The sequence below is a fragment of the Argiope bruennichi genome, chromosome 11 (assembly GCF_947563725.1).
Source record: "Argiope bruennichi chromosome 11, qqArgBrue1.1, whole genome shotgun sequence".
Classification (NCBI taxonomy): Eukaryota; Metazoa; Arthropoda; class Arachnida; order Araneae; family Araneidae; genus Argiope; species Argiope bruennichi.
Window position 1 is genome coordinate 21,002,385 of NC_079161.1, and position 17,622 is coordinate 21,020,006.

The 17,622-nt window shown below is 27.6% G+C and overlaps 1 protein-coding gene across 4 annotated transcripts; it reads right to left on the reverse strand.

Moving 5' to 3' along the window:
• Window positions 1-297: 297 nt before the first annotated feature.
• LOC129956965 (ADP-ribose pyrophosphatase, mitochondrial-like) lies at window positions 298-17,446 on the reverse strand. Of its 4 annotated transcripts, none has more exons than XM_056069032.1 (6): window positions 17,276-17,446; window positions 10,621-10,783; window positions 7,987-8,178; window positions 4,899-5,007; window positions 3,067-3,198; window positions 298-959 (listed from the first exon to the last, which is right to left on the reverse strand). In XM_056069032.1, exons 1-6 carry the CDS (start codon window positions 17,316-17,318, stop codon window positions 726-728), a joined length of 873 nt encoding a protein of 290 aa, XP_055925007.1. In that variant the 5' UTR covers window positions 17,319-17,446; the 3' UTR covers window positions 298-725. The 4 variants fall into 4 exon arrangements, with proteins under 4 accessions (XP_055925007.1, XP_055925006.1, XP_055925008.1 ...); XM_056069031.1 differs by having other exon boundaries at window positions 10,621-10,786; XM_056069033.1 differs by having other exon boundaries at window positions 10,621-10,786; window positions 17,164-17,304.
• Between the last annotated feature and the right edge of the window lie 176 nt (window positions 17,447-17,622).

Here is a 17,622-nt window from a genome sequence, read left to right on the forward strand (position 1 = left end):
ATAGCCAACACACAAATGGCGGCAAACTACTGAATATATATTTTATATTTGCTAAGAATTTTGCAACGAAACAACCAATTTCATTTTTTTATTGATTAAAAACAATGTTAATATACTAAAATTTAACCATTATTTTTACAATTTCTGTTTATTAGTCTTTAATTTATTATAAATATTTTTATATTATACTATAATATGTTATCAATAATCTTATTAGAAATATTATCAACCATTTTTTCCTCCAACTTATTTTTAAGTGTTCCACTTGTGTGAATAAAATAAATGATTAACTGAAAATAGTTTCTAAAAAATTAAAATATTTTATTTTTATAGAAAACACAAAGTATACAAAATTTCAAAACTCTGACACACCAGCAATGTTGGAAACAATCATTAAAAATCATTTTTACAAATATGAGATAAATCAAGCTAAATAAAAGCAAATAATCAAAAAAGAGAAAGAAAATGGAAAGAGTAAGTCTGATATTGCAGAATTTTTTTTTAACACAAGAACAGTTATTTTGAGTAAAAGACCAAAACTCTTCTTTTTCTTTGGAAAAATTTTCAAAATAATTAAATCATTTGGAAAAAAATGATTCTAGAAATATTAACATTTTGCAGTATGGCTAAAAACGAAGCTCGTTTTGACTGAAACTTATAAATATACTGACTAAACATAAAGCATTCGGGTTTTTTTTCCTCCAAAATGTTATGATTTTAAACTATTACTTAGTTTTTGGAAAATGCAAGTTTCTCAAGTGTTCAATAATTGCATAATGAGGAGGGTAAATATCCATTTCTTTAATTATATCTATCCATTTAACATCTGCTGCATCATCCCGAGCATCTAAAGAAATATTTTCTGTGTGTTGTCCACTGTCATCATGGAAATTTATTGCAGTAGTTTCAATCCAGGCATTATCTGTATTCCTAGGATCATCCACATATCCTCTGTAGACCTAAAGAAAAAATTGTGATGAAGCAAAATCTATATGACAGGAAAATTCAAATTGACACTATGAGAAAAGCTATTGAATGAATCATAACATTATAATAAATACTAATGAATATGAACTTTATGTATTAAAAGAAATAAATTTTAACAGCAAAATTTAGTTTATATAAACAGCAACCAGTATACAGTGTGACCTCGCTTCGTAAGCATAATTCACTCCTGAATCTTACTCATAATGCAAAACATTTGTTAAGGGAAACAAATTTTTCCCCCATAGGAATCTGTGTAAAATAGAGTAGTGTATTGAATTTAAACAAATTTATAATAATACAATTAATTATTTATAATGCATGCATTTTTAAGAAGAAAAATTTCAGAAAACATTTGCCTTTGGCTGCACTTCAACATTTTGATGAAAATGAAATACAGTTTTGTCATTAAATGAATTTGCAGCAAGCACAGCTTCTGCCTTATCAGGATAATGCTTCTAAACATACAATGAAATAATTTTCCATGCTTTCAGCACCTCCATTATTTCACTGAAAGGTAGTTGCTCTACTGAAGCTACTATCTTCTTCTATCTTGACCAAATCTCATCCTCAACTCTTTGCTTTGACACTGGAAGCAGCTCTATAAGCTCCTCCATAGCTCTGGCTAACATTTTTTTAGCATAACATTTGCTTAAAGCTCTCGAAATCACGTTAGTCAAAACGTATATAACTAAGACATAAGGAGAACTTATATAGATATAAAGGTTCTCTTCAAACAAGCACTCAACACAGACTGCCACAGGCCAAGCGAGCATGTGACGTCATAGTATTTTCTCGCCTCTCTATCTGTGAAACATCGCTCATTAAGGGAGACACTAATTAAAATTTTATTTTGCTGGTTATGCAAGATGCTGGATAAGCGAGGTTTGACTATACTAAATTACGAAATACTGAATCTAAACTGAAATTTAATACATATATACATTTATACCTGTAGAAGCAAGTGGATTTTTATATATTCTCATTATTTACTAATATTTATTTGGTCAAAAAAGTCTTCAAGTTCTAACAATTTTATTTTTTTACATATTACCATGAAATTCCATGGCTATGATATCCCTTTCACAATAACCTGAACTAAATTACAACTTTTAAAAGTTTAAAACATAATAATTCAAACATTGAAAAAAATGATATTAAAACTGAATATTTAAATTATTAAAAAATACATTTCTATAAAGTTAAAGAAAAATATAAAGCACATTCATTAACTCAAAATACAAAAAGGTTATTATATATTATTCAAATATATAAAATAAAATAGTTAAGTATAACTCAAAGAAAGAAAAAACTATCAGCAACATTAAAATTAATAATATGGGTAGCACCATGAATCATCATTCGTCAGAAGGAAATATCCCATGATATTTCAAATACAATCCTACTATATATAAAACTTGACAAGAAATATTATTTTTGACACTTTAAATTATATTAACATGTAACAGTTAATTTGTATTATTTACTAATAAATAAACATACTAATTATCTTTTGGGGTGGAAATATTTCCACATCCAATCTTAGCTTTGTAATCTACCATTATGCATGTAATAAATGTTTTTTTTTAAAAATCCAATTAGCATCAACTAATCTAATTTTAATTAAAATCAGAATAGCAAATGTATTAAACACTTTCAATCTTGTAATTACAGAAAAAGAGTACACCAAAAAATTTTTTAACTTCCGTATTAGCTATAAATAATAATGCTTATTATAAGCTTATATTCTCCATACTTTTCTTAACAATTTCTAAAAAACGATACAAAATTTATCCAAACATTACAAGCGGCAACTCAGATACAAAAAATAAAATGATTTAAAATATCTTTAATACTTTAATTCAATAAAAATTACACAATTAATGATAAAATAATATTTTCTATATAAGAATATTTTTTATATATATAAATTGAGAATGAAAAAAAAACCTATTAAAATTAATTACCGACGCCTTTACTAAGGCCTTCCTTATGACAAAATTAAATATCTACAACATGCAAAATATTTATAAATTTTATTTATATAAATATATAACCAAGAAATCACAAAATGATATGTACCTGTCTACCATTTTTGAAAAATTCTTTCAGAGCCATCTGAACTTCATCTGACAACTTTTTAATATTAATAGCTTCTTCAAATAGTTCTCGCAACACAGCAGAAGATGATGCTTCCTTAGGATCTACAAAACCCTGTGTGAAAAAAGAAACATATGTACATATCGAAATTTTAAAATAGAAAAATAAAGAATCCTATAACTTCTGCACACTGAAGGCTGAATGACACATATTCCATATTTCATTGAACATTAAAAAGAAATAATACATATTTAAAATTCTCTCAATACACAAATAGATCTGACAACAAATCAATATACATTTTCTAATTAGCTTAAAAACTGGGAGTGTTCTTACTTTAATTTCCCATCTACTTTCAATTAAAGAAATCAATTACAGCAAAAAGTCAAAACTTATTCTACACAGGCATTTATATATTCTTAATTGGCATCCATAAAAAATGCTTTAAAGGAATTCAAAACTAGTTTTTCTACCAAATTGTTTGTAATTATTTTTTTCTTTCTTTTTTATACTTGCTGGCAACAGCTACAAAACCCTTACTCAAAGCAAAAATCATAATGTGGAAATTCCAAAAATAACTTAAAAACTAACATCAGTTTAATCCTTGAACTATTTTCAATCTTTTATCTAAAAAACTACTTTTAATTATTATTATTGTAAAATGCAAATAAATGTAATTTAATATTTTTGCAGGATGGAGTCTTGAATATAAAAGAAAATAATTGCAAAAACTAAAACGTTGTTAAATTTTTGTTAAATATGAGCAGACACTTTTGAACAAGCAAATAAAATAGAAAATGAATATGTAGTTTTTAAACATGAATGGAAACAAATATATGGCATGCCAAAACCATTCTCATAAATATGGAAAATTATACATTGAGATTTATCTTAGGGTGAATAATACAAAATGTATTTCAATTAAATATTCTGTCCAGTTATTAGAAATTTCATTTGTCTAGATCCCTTCATTTTTGAGCATCCTGATAACAGACATAACAGATTTTTAAAGAAAGAATCACAGAGTCTTAAAAATTAATTTCATCTACCATTATTATAATAATTTCTCTGTGTATATATTTTTTCCCTTAAAAATGCTATAAAATAATGTTTAACATTAAAAATATTTCATTTAGAATAGTTTTTCCTCATTAAATGCAAACTTTTATAAAGGCATATATTTTCATTCTTAAATGTATTCAAATTTCAAATGTACACTGAAATACACACTGACTCTTAGTGGTTTTGACTTTACAAAAAATAGCAATCAAATAATTAAATGATTTTTCCAAAATCACTTACAAATTTTAACTTTAAAGAAATACAGAAGAAAAAAAACAAGGCTTTTATAGATCTTATGATTTTACATCCCACAGACATTTCATAATCAAAATGGATGAATTTGCATGTTCCATGAATATATATTTTATACCACAAGAATACTATTTCTAAACATAATAAAGAAATGTTATGCCCATTTTTTTTACTATAAAAATATGGTTGAATATTAAAATATTAACAGACAAACTATAAACATTAACTTTTAAATGGGAAACATTTTATCTTAAGATATGTACTATCATTCAAAATATTTGTGTATAGATAGCAATATGCATAAAACAATATGTGCACCATGAATCAAATGCATATAACCACAGTAAGTTTAATCAATAGATACTTTGAAATTCTCTTAAAAGAACTCACAACTACTCAACAGCAATTAAGAAGATGAATTTAATTCATTTCAAAGTTGATGAAAATAATATTGCAGATTTTTAAGTGATGATTTGTGTCTAAAGTGAATACTAACTCACACCAGGGATAGCCCATTTATTGCAATCCTTACGCAAGATAGCAATAAATTGTAGAATTGGAAGGCCACTTTCTGCATCAAGTTGCTTCACACCATTCAAATATTTCCATCTAAAGAAGAACTAAAAATATAAGTATCATTGTTATAATATAAGAAAGGATTCTTTCCATTTAATTATATTAATTCAGGATTCCATACAATTTTTAAACTGATATGATAAATAAATTACAAGAAGAAATTGCTTAATTCAATGAATTTCAGACCCATTAATTTTAAAACATTTTTACACATTTACTATACATTTCAGAATTCATTGAGAAATTTTTTTAAAAAATACAGTTAAGTCCACTATAATTAATAATTTTATACAAATATTATGCACCCAAGTAACACAATGAGACATATAGAAAGAGACATGAAAACAAATAAATTGGTAGTTTAGAGGATTATTGACAATTGTTTTTTTATGACAATGTTTATGATAAATAGCAAACAATTGAAAGAGTAAACATATATTATTATTGTTCATGGATTAAATTTTAAACAACTATTACAAGTGTTATTTTAAAATCATTTGTTTAAAGATCTAGCAAGCTGTTACTAATGTTTTATTATTTCCTTTCATTCTTTTTTCTTATTTTAATTATTGTATATATTATAAGTGTTATTACATTCCAATTAAAAAAAAAATTATGTATTTTTTGACCCCTTAACATTTGTTCCATGAATATTAAATCACCTTCATTATTTCTAATTTCTTTGCATTATATATTTTTATATATAACAATAGTGTAACCTTAGAATCTTTAGATTAAAAAACAAAACAAATATCTCACCCAAAATTCCAAAATGAAATTCCGCCTCAACTGATTTTCAACAAACAAGTCATTTTCCCATCAGTATTTGTAATTTATAACATATGTAATGGATAAATTATGTTAATCAAAAATTTTAAACTATATGTAATTAAACTCTAATACTCTGTTCTTGCTATAATCAATATTTTGATGTGGAGATTACTATTTAAAAATATAACTATCCTCATCTGAGCATTTAAAATCGCAAAAAAGACAAATACAAATGAAAAATGGTGTATAAATATTTATACATAGACAAACAGAATACATGCATTAAAAGGATATAATAAAATATAATAATCTTTATATAAAATTATGTCATTATATATATATATATATATATATATATATATATATATATATATATATATATATATATATATATATATATATATATATATATATATATATATATATATATATATCAAGCACTGAAAAAACAAAAATTATGTGCAAAACTCTAAAAAAAATTGTATAAAACCACATAATTATAATAGAAATAATAAATAAAATTATTATAAAAGGAAAAGCAAGGTCAAATATATATATAAAGAGCTTTATTACCATAAATATTTAATATGTGTTATCATATGCTGTTTAAGAGAATAACATAAACTGTTATTCATAAATAAAAATATATTTAGATGATTTAATGTGCCATTAGTACAGACATTAATAGAAAAAGTCTTAATTTCTTTATCTTAATACAATAAAATAATAAATAAATACAATTGATTATGCTTAAGATAATTGCTTTTTTCAAATTGTCTAAGAGGAATGATGTTGAAGCTTGATATCATTAAAATGCATAAAATTTCCAAAATATTTGGAATTCTAAAAATAAATACCACAGTTTGTTGAAATAACATTGATTCAAATAACAGGAATAACAAACAACAAAAACGCATAAGATCCTTATAGTTTTCAATTATTTATTTATTTATTTTACTGAATTATATAATAGTTAATATAATATATTTCATCTTATATCAATATATTCCAGCTTCAGGGTTTTGTTATGTGTTCAATGACATGCAACAGCTAAAGAACTGATTTATTAAAAGTGGTTTGCGAGTTGAAAGAAGTTTAAAATAAGGAAAGAGGCAGCTTGGCTCCAAATCAAGAAATTTATTGCTATCTGATAGCAATTAAAATAATGCTTGATTGTGGATTTCATTAAAGCAGTTCCTGCTATATCCCTAAAAATTAACAGAAAAGATAATCTCTAAAGATCAGAAATTAACAGATATATCAACAAGAATAAAAGATATCTGACTGACAAATGATAATATAAGTAGATAAAAATTCTATTTTTCTTAAATGAAAAATAAATACACAACTTTGCCTAAATTAGTGAATGATTACTTATAAATACATTTGTAGTGGTAACATTATAAGCCAGATAACAACTTCCGGAGATGAGAGTACTCTTTTGTCTAGTGGTTATGTTACTCGGCTATGAACCCTAACATTGCGAGTTCGAACCTCAACCCGCACACATTCTCTAAATCCTTCTAAAACTTATTACATTTGTATATTTCAAAGTGGTATAAAGGAGTCAAATCAGATCATTTTAATTTATATAATTTTTCGAGAACTAACTTTTGTAAATCGACAGTAGTATATATGCATGCCATACAAAGACCAAAACTTTTAATCTTCGATAACAAATCAGACACGCTTAAATGGAAACAAGAAGTAAAAATTTAGTTTTTAAAATACTCAAAGAAATATATATAAAAAAAATTTAGGAAAAAGTTAAAAACGAACAATAAACAAATGCAATTAAAATGCAGGGAAAAAAAGCCACTGCTACCAAAATTCTTATCTTGCTGAAGAACTAACAAAGCAGCTGTACAAAAAGAATGAAGATTCTTATACCAACCCACGCAGTGAAATTGACCACTCTCCCTTATTAATACACCAACATATTTTAAGCATTCTTTTCATTAATTCACCTCCCCTTAAAACGTTTTTCCTTACATCCTCAAATTCTACTCCTATCTCTCATAAACAACTAATAATCAATGCAATCAATATATATTTGTCATGTAATTAAAGAAAAATTTCAATAGGGATCATAGCCTACAGCCTTGGCTCTCTTAAAGAACATTCCTTCACTATAACTATCAGCTATAACAAGAAAAATCACAAAAAAAACCGCACAAATACCAAGTAAATTATAATAAATAAATACCAAGTAAACTATAAAAACAGAAAGTAACTTCATACCGTGTAACAATTGCATCTCCAGCATGATTAGGCCCCCAACGACCTAATCTGCCTCGTCCTGAAAGACCGGTACGACCCTTAGTATTCAGAGGACAGCCATCAATAACGTTATATTTGATAGTTTCATTTTGATCGTAACTTCTTCTATCAATCCCATCATCATCTTCATTCCATTTAGGTTTGAATTTTGCACTGTAATATAAAATTGGTAGAAAATTATCAATATTATTTAAATGCTTAGCTTAAAAAATAGTTTGATTAAACGTTTCATAAAAACTAATAGCCTGGTTTTAAAAATAAAGAATTAAATATTAAAAAATCCTAGTGTTTTAGAGAATATTAAAATAACAACAAAATTTTACTGACAGTTTTCATATTCTTTAAACAAATATAATTTTAAAAAATGCTTAAAATTAATTCTTCTCCACAAACAGAACATAGCAAACATTTTATTCTACTCTCTAAATATCACAATATTTTGAAAAATACAGCTGCATAAAACTTGTTTTTTGAGTAATTTCTATTAATTTAGCAACTCATAAATGTGCAAATATGTTTCCTTTCTTTTGTTTTGATTGCAATTGGCTTTCCAAAAATATGTTTTCTAATACCGTCTAATCTCTTTCCTCCCCCCCCCCCCAAGAAAAATTATTGTGACCACAAAATCAAAAAAAATAATAAGTAAATAAATTATTAACCTTTCGAGCCATGGTTGGCTGGAGTAGCATAACAACAAATTCTATATGGCAGTACATTTGAAAGTTTAAATATCAAAATTTATTAAAAATTTTGTTCAATGCTATGTATGCCAATTTCATTGAAATAATAAAAATGAATTTGACAAAAAACTAGCTCAATTAAAATGAACTAATAAAACTAATTTCTTAAAAAGTAATCTTTTCACTGAGTGATGTACACAGTATACTGTCCATGTTCTTAAAGGTTAATATGTGATAAAATAGATTTAAAAGAATTATCCAGTAAAATTTAACGAAAATGTCTTACATTTCAACATTTACTTAAATAATTTTGTGAATAAGAATCTGAGAGAAGAGGGAATATAAAGGTTTTGCAATTCGCTAATGTTCTACATAAACGTAATTTAAAAAGCTTCATTAATCTGTAATCTCATATGCAATCAGCTTAATGGCATAGAATAAATTAATTTCTATACAAACTTTGAGTCAATTTAATATACTGACTTTAAGTACTACTGTTGTTCTGATAGTACTGTTTTGTATAATACTAAACAAAATTTATAAGCAAAATAAAAGCTCAGGTAAGTCAAAAAATTTTCTAAATCTATTATAGTTAAAAAAATTTACCATTTTATTGATGGATAAATATTTTGTTACTTTAAAAATATTTACAAATTTTTAGAAAAAAAAAATTAGCAGAATTTTTATGAATGTCAGTTACAATAGAGAAAATACAAACTCCAAATTTATAATTTCAGTGTATCAATCTTTTGGAAGAACAGAGCACATTACTAAGTTTTACCTTTGTTCAGTTGAAAAATTTCAAACTAATAATAAGAAACCACTATTGCTACCCTTTTGCTTTACTTTTTCATATATGCAGTACGGAGAAAGTATTGTAATCATTAAAAAAATTTCAAGCTCGATATTTTGGTGAATCTCTACGTTTCAGACCTCTTGCAAGTTTAAAAAACACATTTTTCGAAAATATCTGTCTGTGACAAAGATAACTCAAAAATGCTTTGAGCTAGATGTATGAAATTTAGTATACAGTATTTGCACCAAATTTGCAGGTTTCTATCAAATTCTATTCAGAAGAATTCTGACTATCTATTCAGCTGTTTAAATAAAAGTTAATACAAAAACTGCAAAACAAAGAGAGCTAGATGATAAAATCCGGTACACAGTTTCAACATCTACACTTCAGACACTTATCAAATTTTGAGTCAAATCTAATACAGTGTTGAATATTTGTTGGTCTGTACTTTCAGGAGCATGCAAATGTGATAACTCAAAAACACAATGACTTAAATATATAAAATTTAGTATATGATTTTGTGAAAGAAAGTGTAGTTTTGTATCAAATTTTTGTTTCACTCGGTTGAGAGAAATGCATCTAAAACATAAACTTAATTTTCGAATAATATTAACTGCATGTTAGGGATCACAAGATAAATCTAGTAAAAATGCCAAAAGCACACCAAAAGTTAACATCTTGTAACTATTGTATGCCAATAACCACACAAGGCGTTCTCTGGGAAAACACCTTTATTAAAGAGTATGCAAGAAAGTTTTGGGAAGACCATTTTCACTGGTTTGATACAGTAAATTAAACATATAATTGCATTTCATTATATTCTTCCCAAAAATTGAGAAGTAGAAATTGTCCCTTTTACTAGGTGCTTATAAGATCTGAACATATCCTATAAAAATATCCATTTCTGTCAATAAGATATCTAAAATAATCCATAGATGGAAATTCACTATAATTTCAATTAATACAGCAGAAATATAAAAAGACTGCAGATTGAAGAAATTAGAAAATGGAAATAAAATCGATATAATTCATAATTCTGGTATCTTCTTACTTTCAGATGTAGTTGTTATAAATTATTGTTAAAAAGATTTATAAAATATTTTAAGAAAACCAAATTACTCAGTAATGTCGGGATCAGCCCATGATGCATTGCTTAGATGAGGAGCTGAATAATTTGGTGGAGCATAATCTGGCCATGGAACACTCCAAGAAACTTTATCTTTTGGAACAACCATACGTTTTACAGGATAAACATCTGAATTCCTGCATACTACATTCAGCTCTTCTGAAATAATTTTAATTAAGTAAATAATTTTAATGATAGAAATCTGGCAAATCAAAATATATCAAACCATTTGTACTATTTGTATAATTTTTAGATTTCTTTTTTTTTTTTTTTTTTTTTTTTGTAAAAATGAAATGCACAAGTTTTGATATTTTTACCAGCAAAACTTTTACAGTTAAAGAAGAAAAATATCTAAAATGTCATTTAAAATGAGATATAAAAATAAAACACATTATTGTAATTAAATAAAATTTATAATTTGATTGTCATATTCTATTTATTTGAGCTTGGGTAATTTAAAATAGCTCTAATTAATGAAAAGAATGTACGATTTGAGGCAAACTTTTTTCAAAGGAGAGAGCAATTATTTCTTTTGAAATAAGCACAATATAGAATAAAAAACTACATAAAAAAAATCTAAACATTTGTTGAAATAGCCTATTCATACAACAGGCTATTTCAACAAGATGATAAATAAAGACAGTTTGATAGGATGAATTCACACTCCTCCCTTTCCAGTTGAGCAAATCATGATTCTCTATGGGGCAAATTCTCTATGAGCAAATCATGATTCTTATAGCCACTTCTATCAATAATCCAGAAAAAGTTGAACATAAACTCATCAGGCATAAATTCAATTAATTCTTTACTATCTAAAACATCAAAAATTAATGAAGTCTAAACATTTTTCAAGTCATAGCAAGTTTGACAGAATCAGTAGCTTTGCACTACCTATTTGGGATAATCATTATTCCTATGAGATAGTGCCTGCAGTTGAAGAAAGAGGGAACAGAGAAAAGGCATTATTTTGACATATGCTAACATCTCTCAAACTATCTCTTCCTGGATTACTTTCCCGAATTCTTGCCTTTTATCGATTTCCATTCTTGATAATCCTATAAACAAAGTTGTATGACTATGCTTTCAATTTAATTTATTCAGTATCTAGGAAAACAATACACACACACACACACACACACACACACACACACACACACACACACACACACACACACACACACACACACACACACACACACACACACACACACACACACACACACACACACACACACACACACACACACACACACACACACACACACACACACACACACACACACACACACACACACACACACACACACACACACACACACACACACACACACACACACACACACACACACACACACACACACACACACACACACACACACACACACACACACACACACACACACACACACACACACACACACACACACACACACACACACACACACACACACACACACACACACACACACACACACACACACACACACACACACACACACACACACACACACACACACACACACACACACACACACACACACACATATATATATATAAGCATTATTTTATGTGAAGCAGGATACAGTTTTAAAGACAGTAAAAAGACTTTCGATTTCGTGATATCATTTTAATTCATTTTGTAGAAGAAGGCATTATGTACAAGCAGGAGCGAAGAGAAACACACAACACAGAAAAAGGAATGAAGGCAAAGCTCTTGAACATTTTATCCCTGGTCTTATATAACCTGAGATTTTGATAGGTAAAATATTTCTTTACAGTGCTAATATATTATTAAGATTTCGACAGCAATTTTTGCTACACACGTTGACAAGGCAGGGGAAACATGGGGAGGTTTTAAAAAGAATGTGCTTAATGGACATTCTTCTAGCTCTTCACACGGAGTGTGGGAAAGTTAGGCTTTTAGCCTATTCAGCAATTTTACAAAGCTCTCTTGAATTAATTTAGAGAAAGTGGAATTGGATCACGAAATAAGAGAATATTTTAGAATGAAGTTACTATAGGCTAAATTAAGATAAAACCAAGGAAATTAATTAAATTGAAATTAGAGTTTAAAATATCATTACATACATACATATATATATCTTTAGCACTTCACTAGAAAATTAAAAAATTTATAAATGCCTTTTTTTTCCCGCAAAAAAACCAAGCACTTTTAAAATGCTTAAAAATAGTTTTCAAATTCAAGCATTGCTCATGAGACAACATACCTTGTCTTGTGAGAATTTCTGCTATTTATTTATTAATTTTTTTTAATTATCAAAATTGTTTTTTGGTAGCTATGTAATTTATAGATATAGTAAATTTCAGATGTTCAGTAATTGACTACCATTTTAGTTCTTACTCTTACACTTTATTCCTTTCACTTGATTCAATCAAATCTTTTTGAGAGTAGCATAAATACTCACAAAAAAGATAGAAACTGTGTTAATATTTATCAAAGAATCACCATTCTTCATCAAAAGCTCTATGTATTTATTGTTTAATGAAGATCATCTTTCTTTAAAAGCAGATTTAAAATGATCAAACAAACATTTAAGAGAATTCCTCTCAGTATTACCTTGTTATGCCGTTCGTTTTATTTTGGATGTCCGTCCTTTTCCCATTAACCCTAGAATGCTACCCTTTAGTATACTCACGGGAAGGGTAACGATTCGTCTGGGAGACGAAGTATGCATAGGCGCTTTTAAAACCTAAGTTAAAGTCAAAATAAAACAAAAATATACTACCTGTAGCTGTTTCTAGGCTTTTTAAACTTCATTTAAGCAAAAAATATTATTTATTCATTTTCAGAACAATCTTTACAAACATTAGCACGGTGATCTCCGCACATTGCTCTTGTACAACTTTGACAAAAAAAGCGGGTCATTCTTCGCAGCTTGTAAGGGCAAAATGCACAAATTTTTCTTTTGTTACTTTCATTTGTTTTCGGAGTTTCACAGACCATGTCTATTTTTAAAAGTTCGCTAATAATTGTTCTTGTAGAACGAGGTAAAGTAGGCGCATCCAAACGCTTCTTCATCCATGGAGCAAGAAGATCTTCACTTAACTTTACTGCAAACTTTTTTCTGGACATCACTTTTTCCGATTTTCTAAACATATTGTGGCCATATAAAACATGTGAATTTACTAAACTGATATTAATAATATCGTAAAATACACAAAGAGGCCATCGATGTGTCTTCCTGCTGCATGACATGTTGCTACACATCTGGTCCAATGTGTCAACAGCTCCTTTTGTGGAATTATAGAATTCTATTATTTCAGGTTTTTTACTTTCTTTACTTACATATGGTTTTTCATGGAATGTAGAAAGCAGGATAACACACTTATTTGGCTTTGTTTTGTAGGACAGTAGAGTTTTGGCTTGGTCAAAACAATACATTCCTGTTCCGACACTTCTAGAACGCAACTGTAAAAGTTCTGGAGGAATTTCCTTTTTATTTTTTCTTACAGTTCCCACAATTGATAAATTAATTGGGCTCTTTAAAAGATTATCTGCTAAAGGTATCGATGTAAACCAATTGTCCATCGTAACATTTCTGTTGGTCCCTTGAATGGGTCTTGTTATTTCTTCAACGAAATACTTTGCCAATGGAGTGCCTTTGGTTTCAACGCTCTTTCCTAAATAAGGTATGGCATTAATCATATAGTTCGTCCCTACATCGCAGAGCATTACTATTTTTATGCCATATTTTGCAGGCTTATTTGGTATGTACATTTTAAAGGGACATCTTCCACGAAATGCTATTAACTGCTCATCAACCGTAACATATGATCCTGGTTTATAAAAATCTGTACAACGCCTGATAAATTTTTCCCAAATCTCTCTAAATGGTGCAAATTTATCTTTTTTTTTTTCTTTCTTCTCTGGTTTCTTTTGAGTCAAAACGAAGGCAGTTCAACAGAAAACGGAATCTCACTTCACTCATTCCACCTCTGTACCGCTGACCACATAATGTTGTATCAAATAACTCATTTGTTGCTAAATGATTATTTTTCATAGCCGCTGATAAAACCAATAATCCCAATAAAGCTTTAATTTCATCAATGCAGGTTTCCGTAAAAGAAGAATTTTTTTCAGCATAGCGTTCTTTTTGTCTTTTGATTTCAGAATTTGTATGAAAAACAATTATTTCCAATATTTCTGAAGTAAAAAAATGAGTAAAAGAATCCAAAGGTGTGAAAAGTTCTTTTGCTGAGTCCGTTGGTCCTTGAATGAAATGAATAATGTTGCGTGAGGCTGTCCTTCTATTACTTGATTTGGGAATAGACGACCATTTTGACTTATCTTTAGCAGTGAGCTGAATTTTTCCAGGGTATACAATAGATTTGTCGCAGGACTTAAAAAACTCTGGAATATTACCAACCATATCACTTGTTTCTGGAACATTGTGCTTTCGTTTTTTAGACTTCGATTTCAACTTCATGTTATCAACTTCTGTATTTTTCTCGAGCATTGTCTCTTCTTCAACTTTATTTTCAAGCAAATTATTTTCTATTTCATCTCTGTCACTATCTGTGAAATCACTGTTTTCCACTTCAATGTAATCTTCAGTTTCCGATTCATCAGAAAAAGTAGAAATTTCTTCATCACTTAGTTCTTTTAATACCTCCCGAATTGCATCAGGCCTACCCCAAAAATTTTCTCCGCGAAAACGCTTTGACATCTTAACAGTAGCAAAGAAATAAAACTAAGTCCTTATCTAAAACGCTAACTTGCCTGCTAACCATTCGTCTGCGAGACGAACACTGCTGAAAATGTGGCACTTCCTGAAAAGTTTTGATAACAAGGAATGTGTGCACGTGTAGCAGTCAAGGTCACATAAAGGTACTGAGGGGTACGTCACATTTCCTGTTTTAGGGGCGCCCAGAGAAAGACATTTGTAAGTGACTTCGTCCAAGAGACGAATGAGTAGCATTCTAGGGTTAAGTCAAATGATAATTAGGAAATCTGATACATAGGAAAATTGTTTAAGTAATTTGTACAGTGCTATACATTAGTTAAATATTAAACAACTAGTAAATTCCCAGAAACAAACTTCAAAGAATTGCAAAAAAAAAAAAAAAAAATCCTTGATAAGTAAGCAAAATAATATTTATCCATGTAGTTGATTAATTACAAAATACAGCATGCAAGTATTATTACAGACAACTTTAGAAATAGCCAAATCTCAATTTATACTGAAACAAATATTTTAACTTATTAAATTATTTCAATTAATTTATCAGCATATGCGCTTCAATTCTCAATAATAAAAACTTTTTAAGATAATTTTTTTATTCTTAAGAATAATAATGATAAATTTATATAATGAATTTGGTTCATATCAATTGTTACAATCCAAACAGGAAATAATAAAATTTTATATGTTAATATGAATTTTACAGAATAGTAAGAAAGTTTTGTTTAGTAATAAACTTATTTTGAGATTAAAATCTGCCATAATAAACATTATAAATTAAGGTGACCATTCGTACTGATTTTACCAGTACAGTACTGGTTTTCAGGGCATAAGTCCTGGTTAGTCATTAAACGAAACCAGTACACGAAAAGTACTGGTTTTAGATTGGAAAACATTAAAACAAAAGAAGTAATAAAATAAAAATAATAAAATTAGAACTGGCAACCCTGATAATTCCATGTGATATCGTCAGGTGTCGCAATCCTTGTTGATTGTCAAAAATAATTTAAATGCAACCTGTATGGAATTCTATGAAAATATACAGGAAAACAAAAATTTGTTAAAAGCAATTCATTCCTCAGAAAAATATAAAAAACAAACAAAATTAAATAACTCCTTATGTTTTATTATGTTATTATATTAGGTATGGCTTATCATGTTATTTTATGTTTATTATGTTTTATTTTTATATTGTAAAATCATATTTTAGTTTTCACATTTCTTGTGTTTAAATAAACGCTACATTTTTTGATATCTAAAAGCTTTTTTAATTTACTTAGTTATACAGGTTGGCCGTTGGGTGAATTTTTGATAAAAATTTATAAAATTTGAGCGTGACTGGTCAAAATTCATGTTGTCCTGGTTTCAGGTTAAAAAAAAAATGGTCACCTTATTATAAATATAATTTTAAAAATGCCCAACGAATGTTGATATCCATTTAAAAATTCTTAACAGTATTTAACTAAGACCTAAAAAGATTTAAAAAATAACATTTTAAAATTATTAAAAATAAAACTATAAAAATAAATAAGACATTTAAAACAGAGCTTATTCATAAAGCTATAAGAATTATAAATTCAAATGTTGAAATATAAGAAAAATGCGAACTCTATCGCAAAGATATTTTTTTAAACTGAACAATATATTATTAATGCTCTAGAAATATAATAATTTGATGATGGAAGCAAATTAATTACAATATATGCAATAAACTATTGGCAAATTTCAAATCTTTCTCTAGGTTTTTACCATAAATACTCTACTATACGAAAATGCTATCTCTTATACGTCGTTGAATAATGGTAATAAAAGAGAAAATTTAAAATTTCATACCAAGAACCCGAACTTCATTCATTTGATCTTCGATATTATAATAAACTGAAATCGAAGCTATACTAAAAAAGAAATGTTCTCAACATATAGTAAATTTTTAACTCATAAATACCTCTTAAGGCACAAGATAGAAATGGCAAAAATGATCCAATCATTCTCGTCTGCAAATGTTTAGTCTGATAAAGTAAATAAATTCAAAAGGGAAGGGCTTTCATAAATTTTTGTACTACATTTCGGCTACTTCCTTCCTCCGGAAAAAGGTTTCTTTCGATTTCAAAACAAATATAAAAACTTTCATTTCACTTCAGTGTTATTAATTTCAATGCATAATTGTGGTAGTTTTGCGTAATAGCTTGCAGCGAAACATGTTTTCCCAAATAATAATTTGAAATTTATATTTAATTTTAGTTTTCTAAAAATTAAAAATGTCGTTAAAATGCTTTAAGAATATATATATAT

Excerpts from the sequence above, each read along its gene's own strand:
- LOC129956965 (XM_056069031.1), bottom strand. The coding sequence starts at position 17,318 with ATGATTGGATCATTTTTGCCATTTCTATCTTGTGCCTTAAGAG. Across the intron at positions 10,787-17,275 it reads TCTATCTTGTGCCTTAAGAG|AAGAGCTGAATGTAGTATGC; the intron begins GTATTTATGAGT and ends AAATTATTTCAG. Across the intron at positions 960-3,066 it reads TTTTCAAAAATGGTAGACAG|GTCTACAGAGGATATGTGGA; the intron begins GTACATATCATT and ends TTTTTTCTTTAG.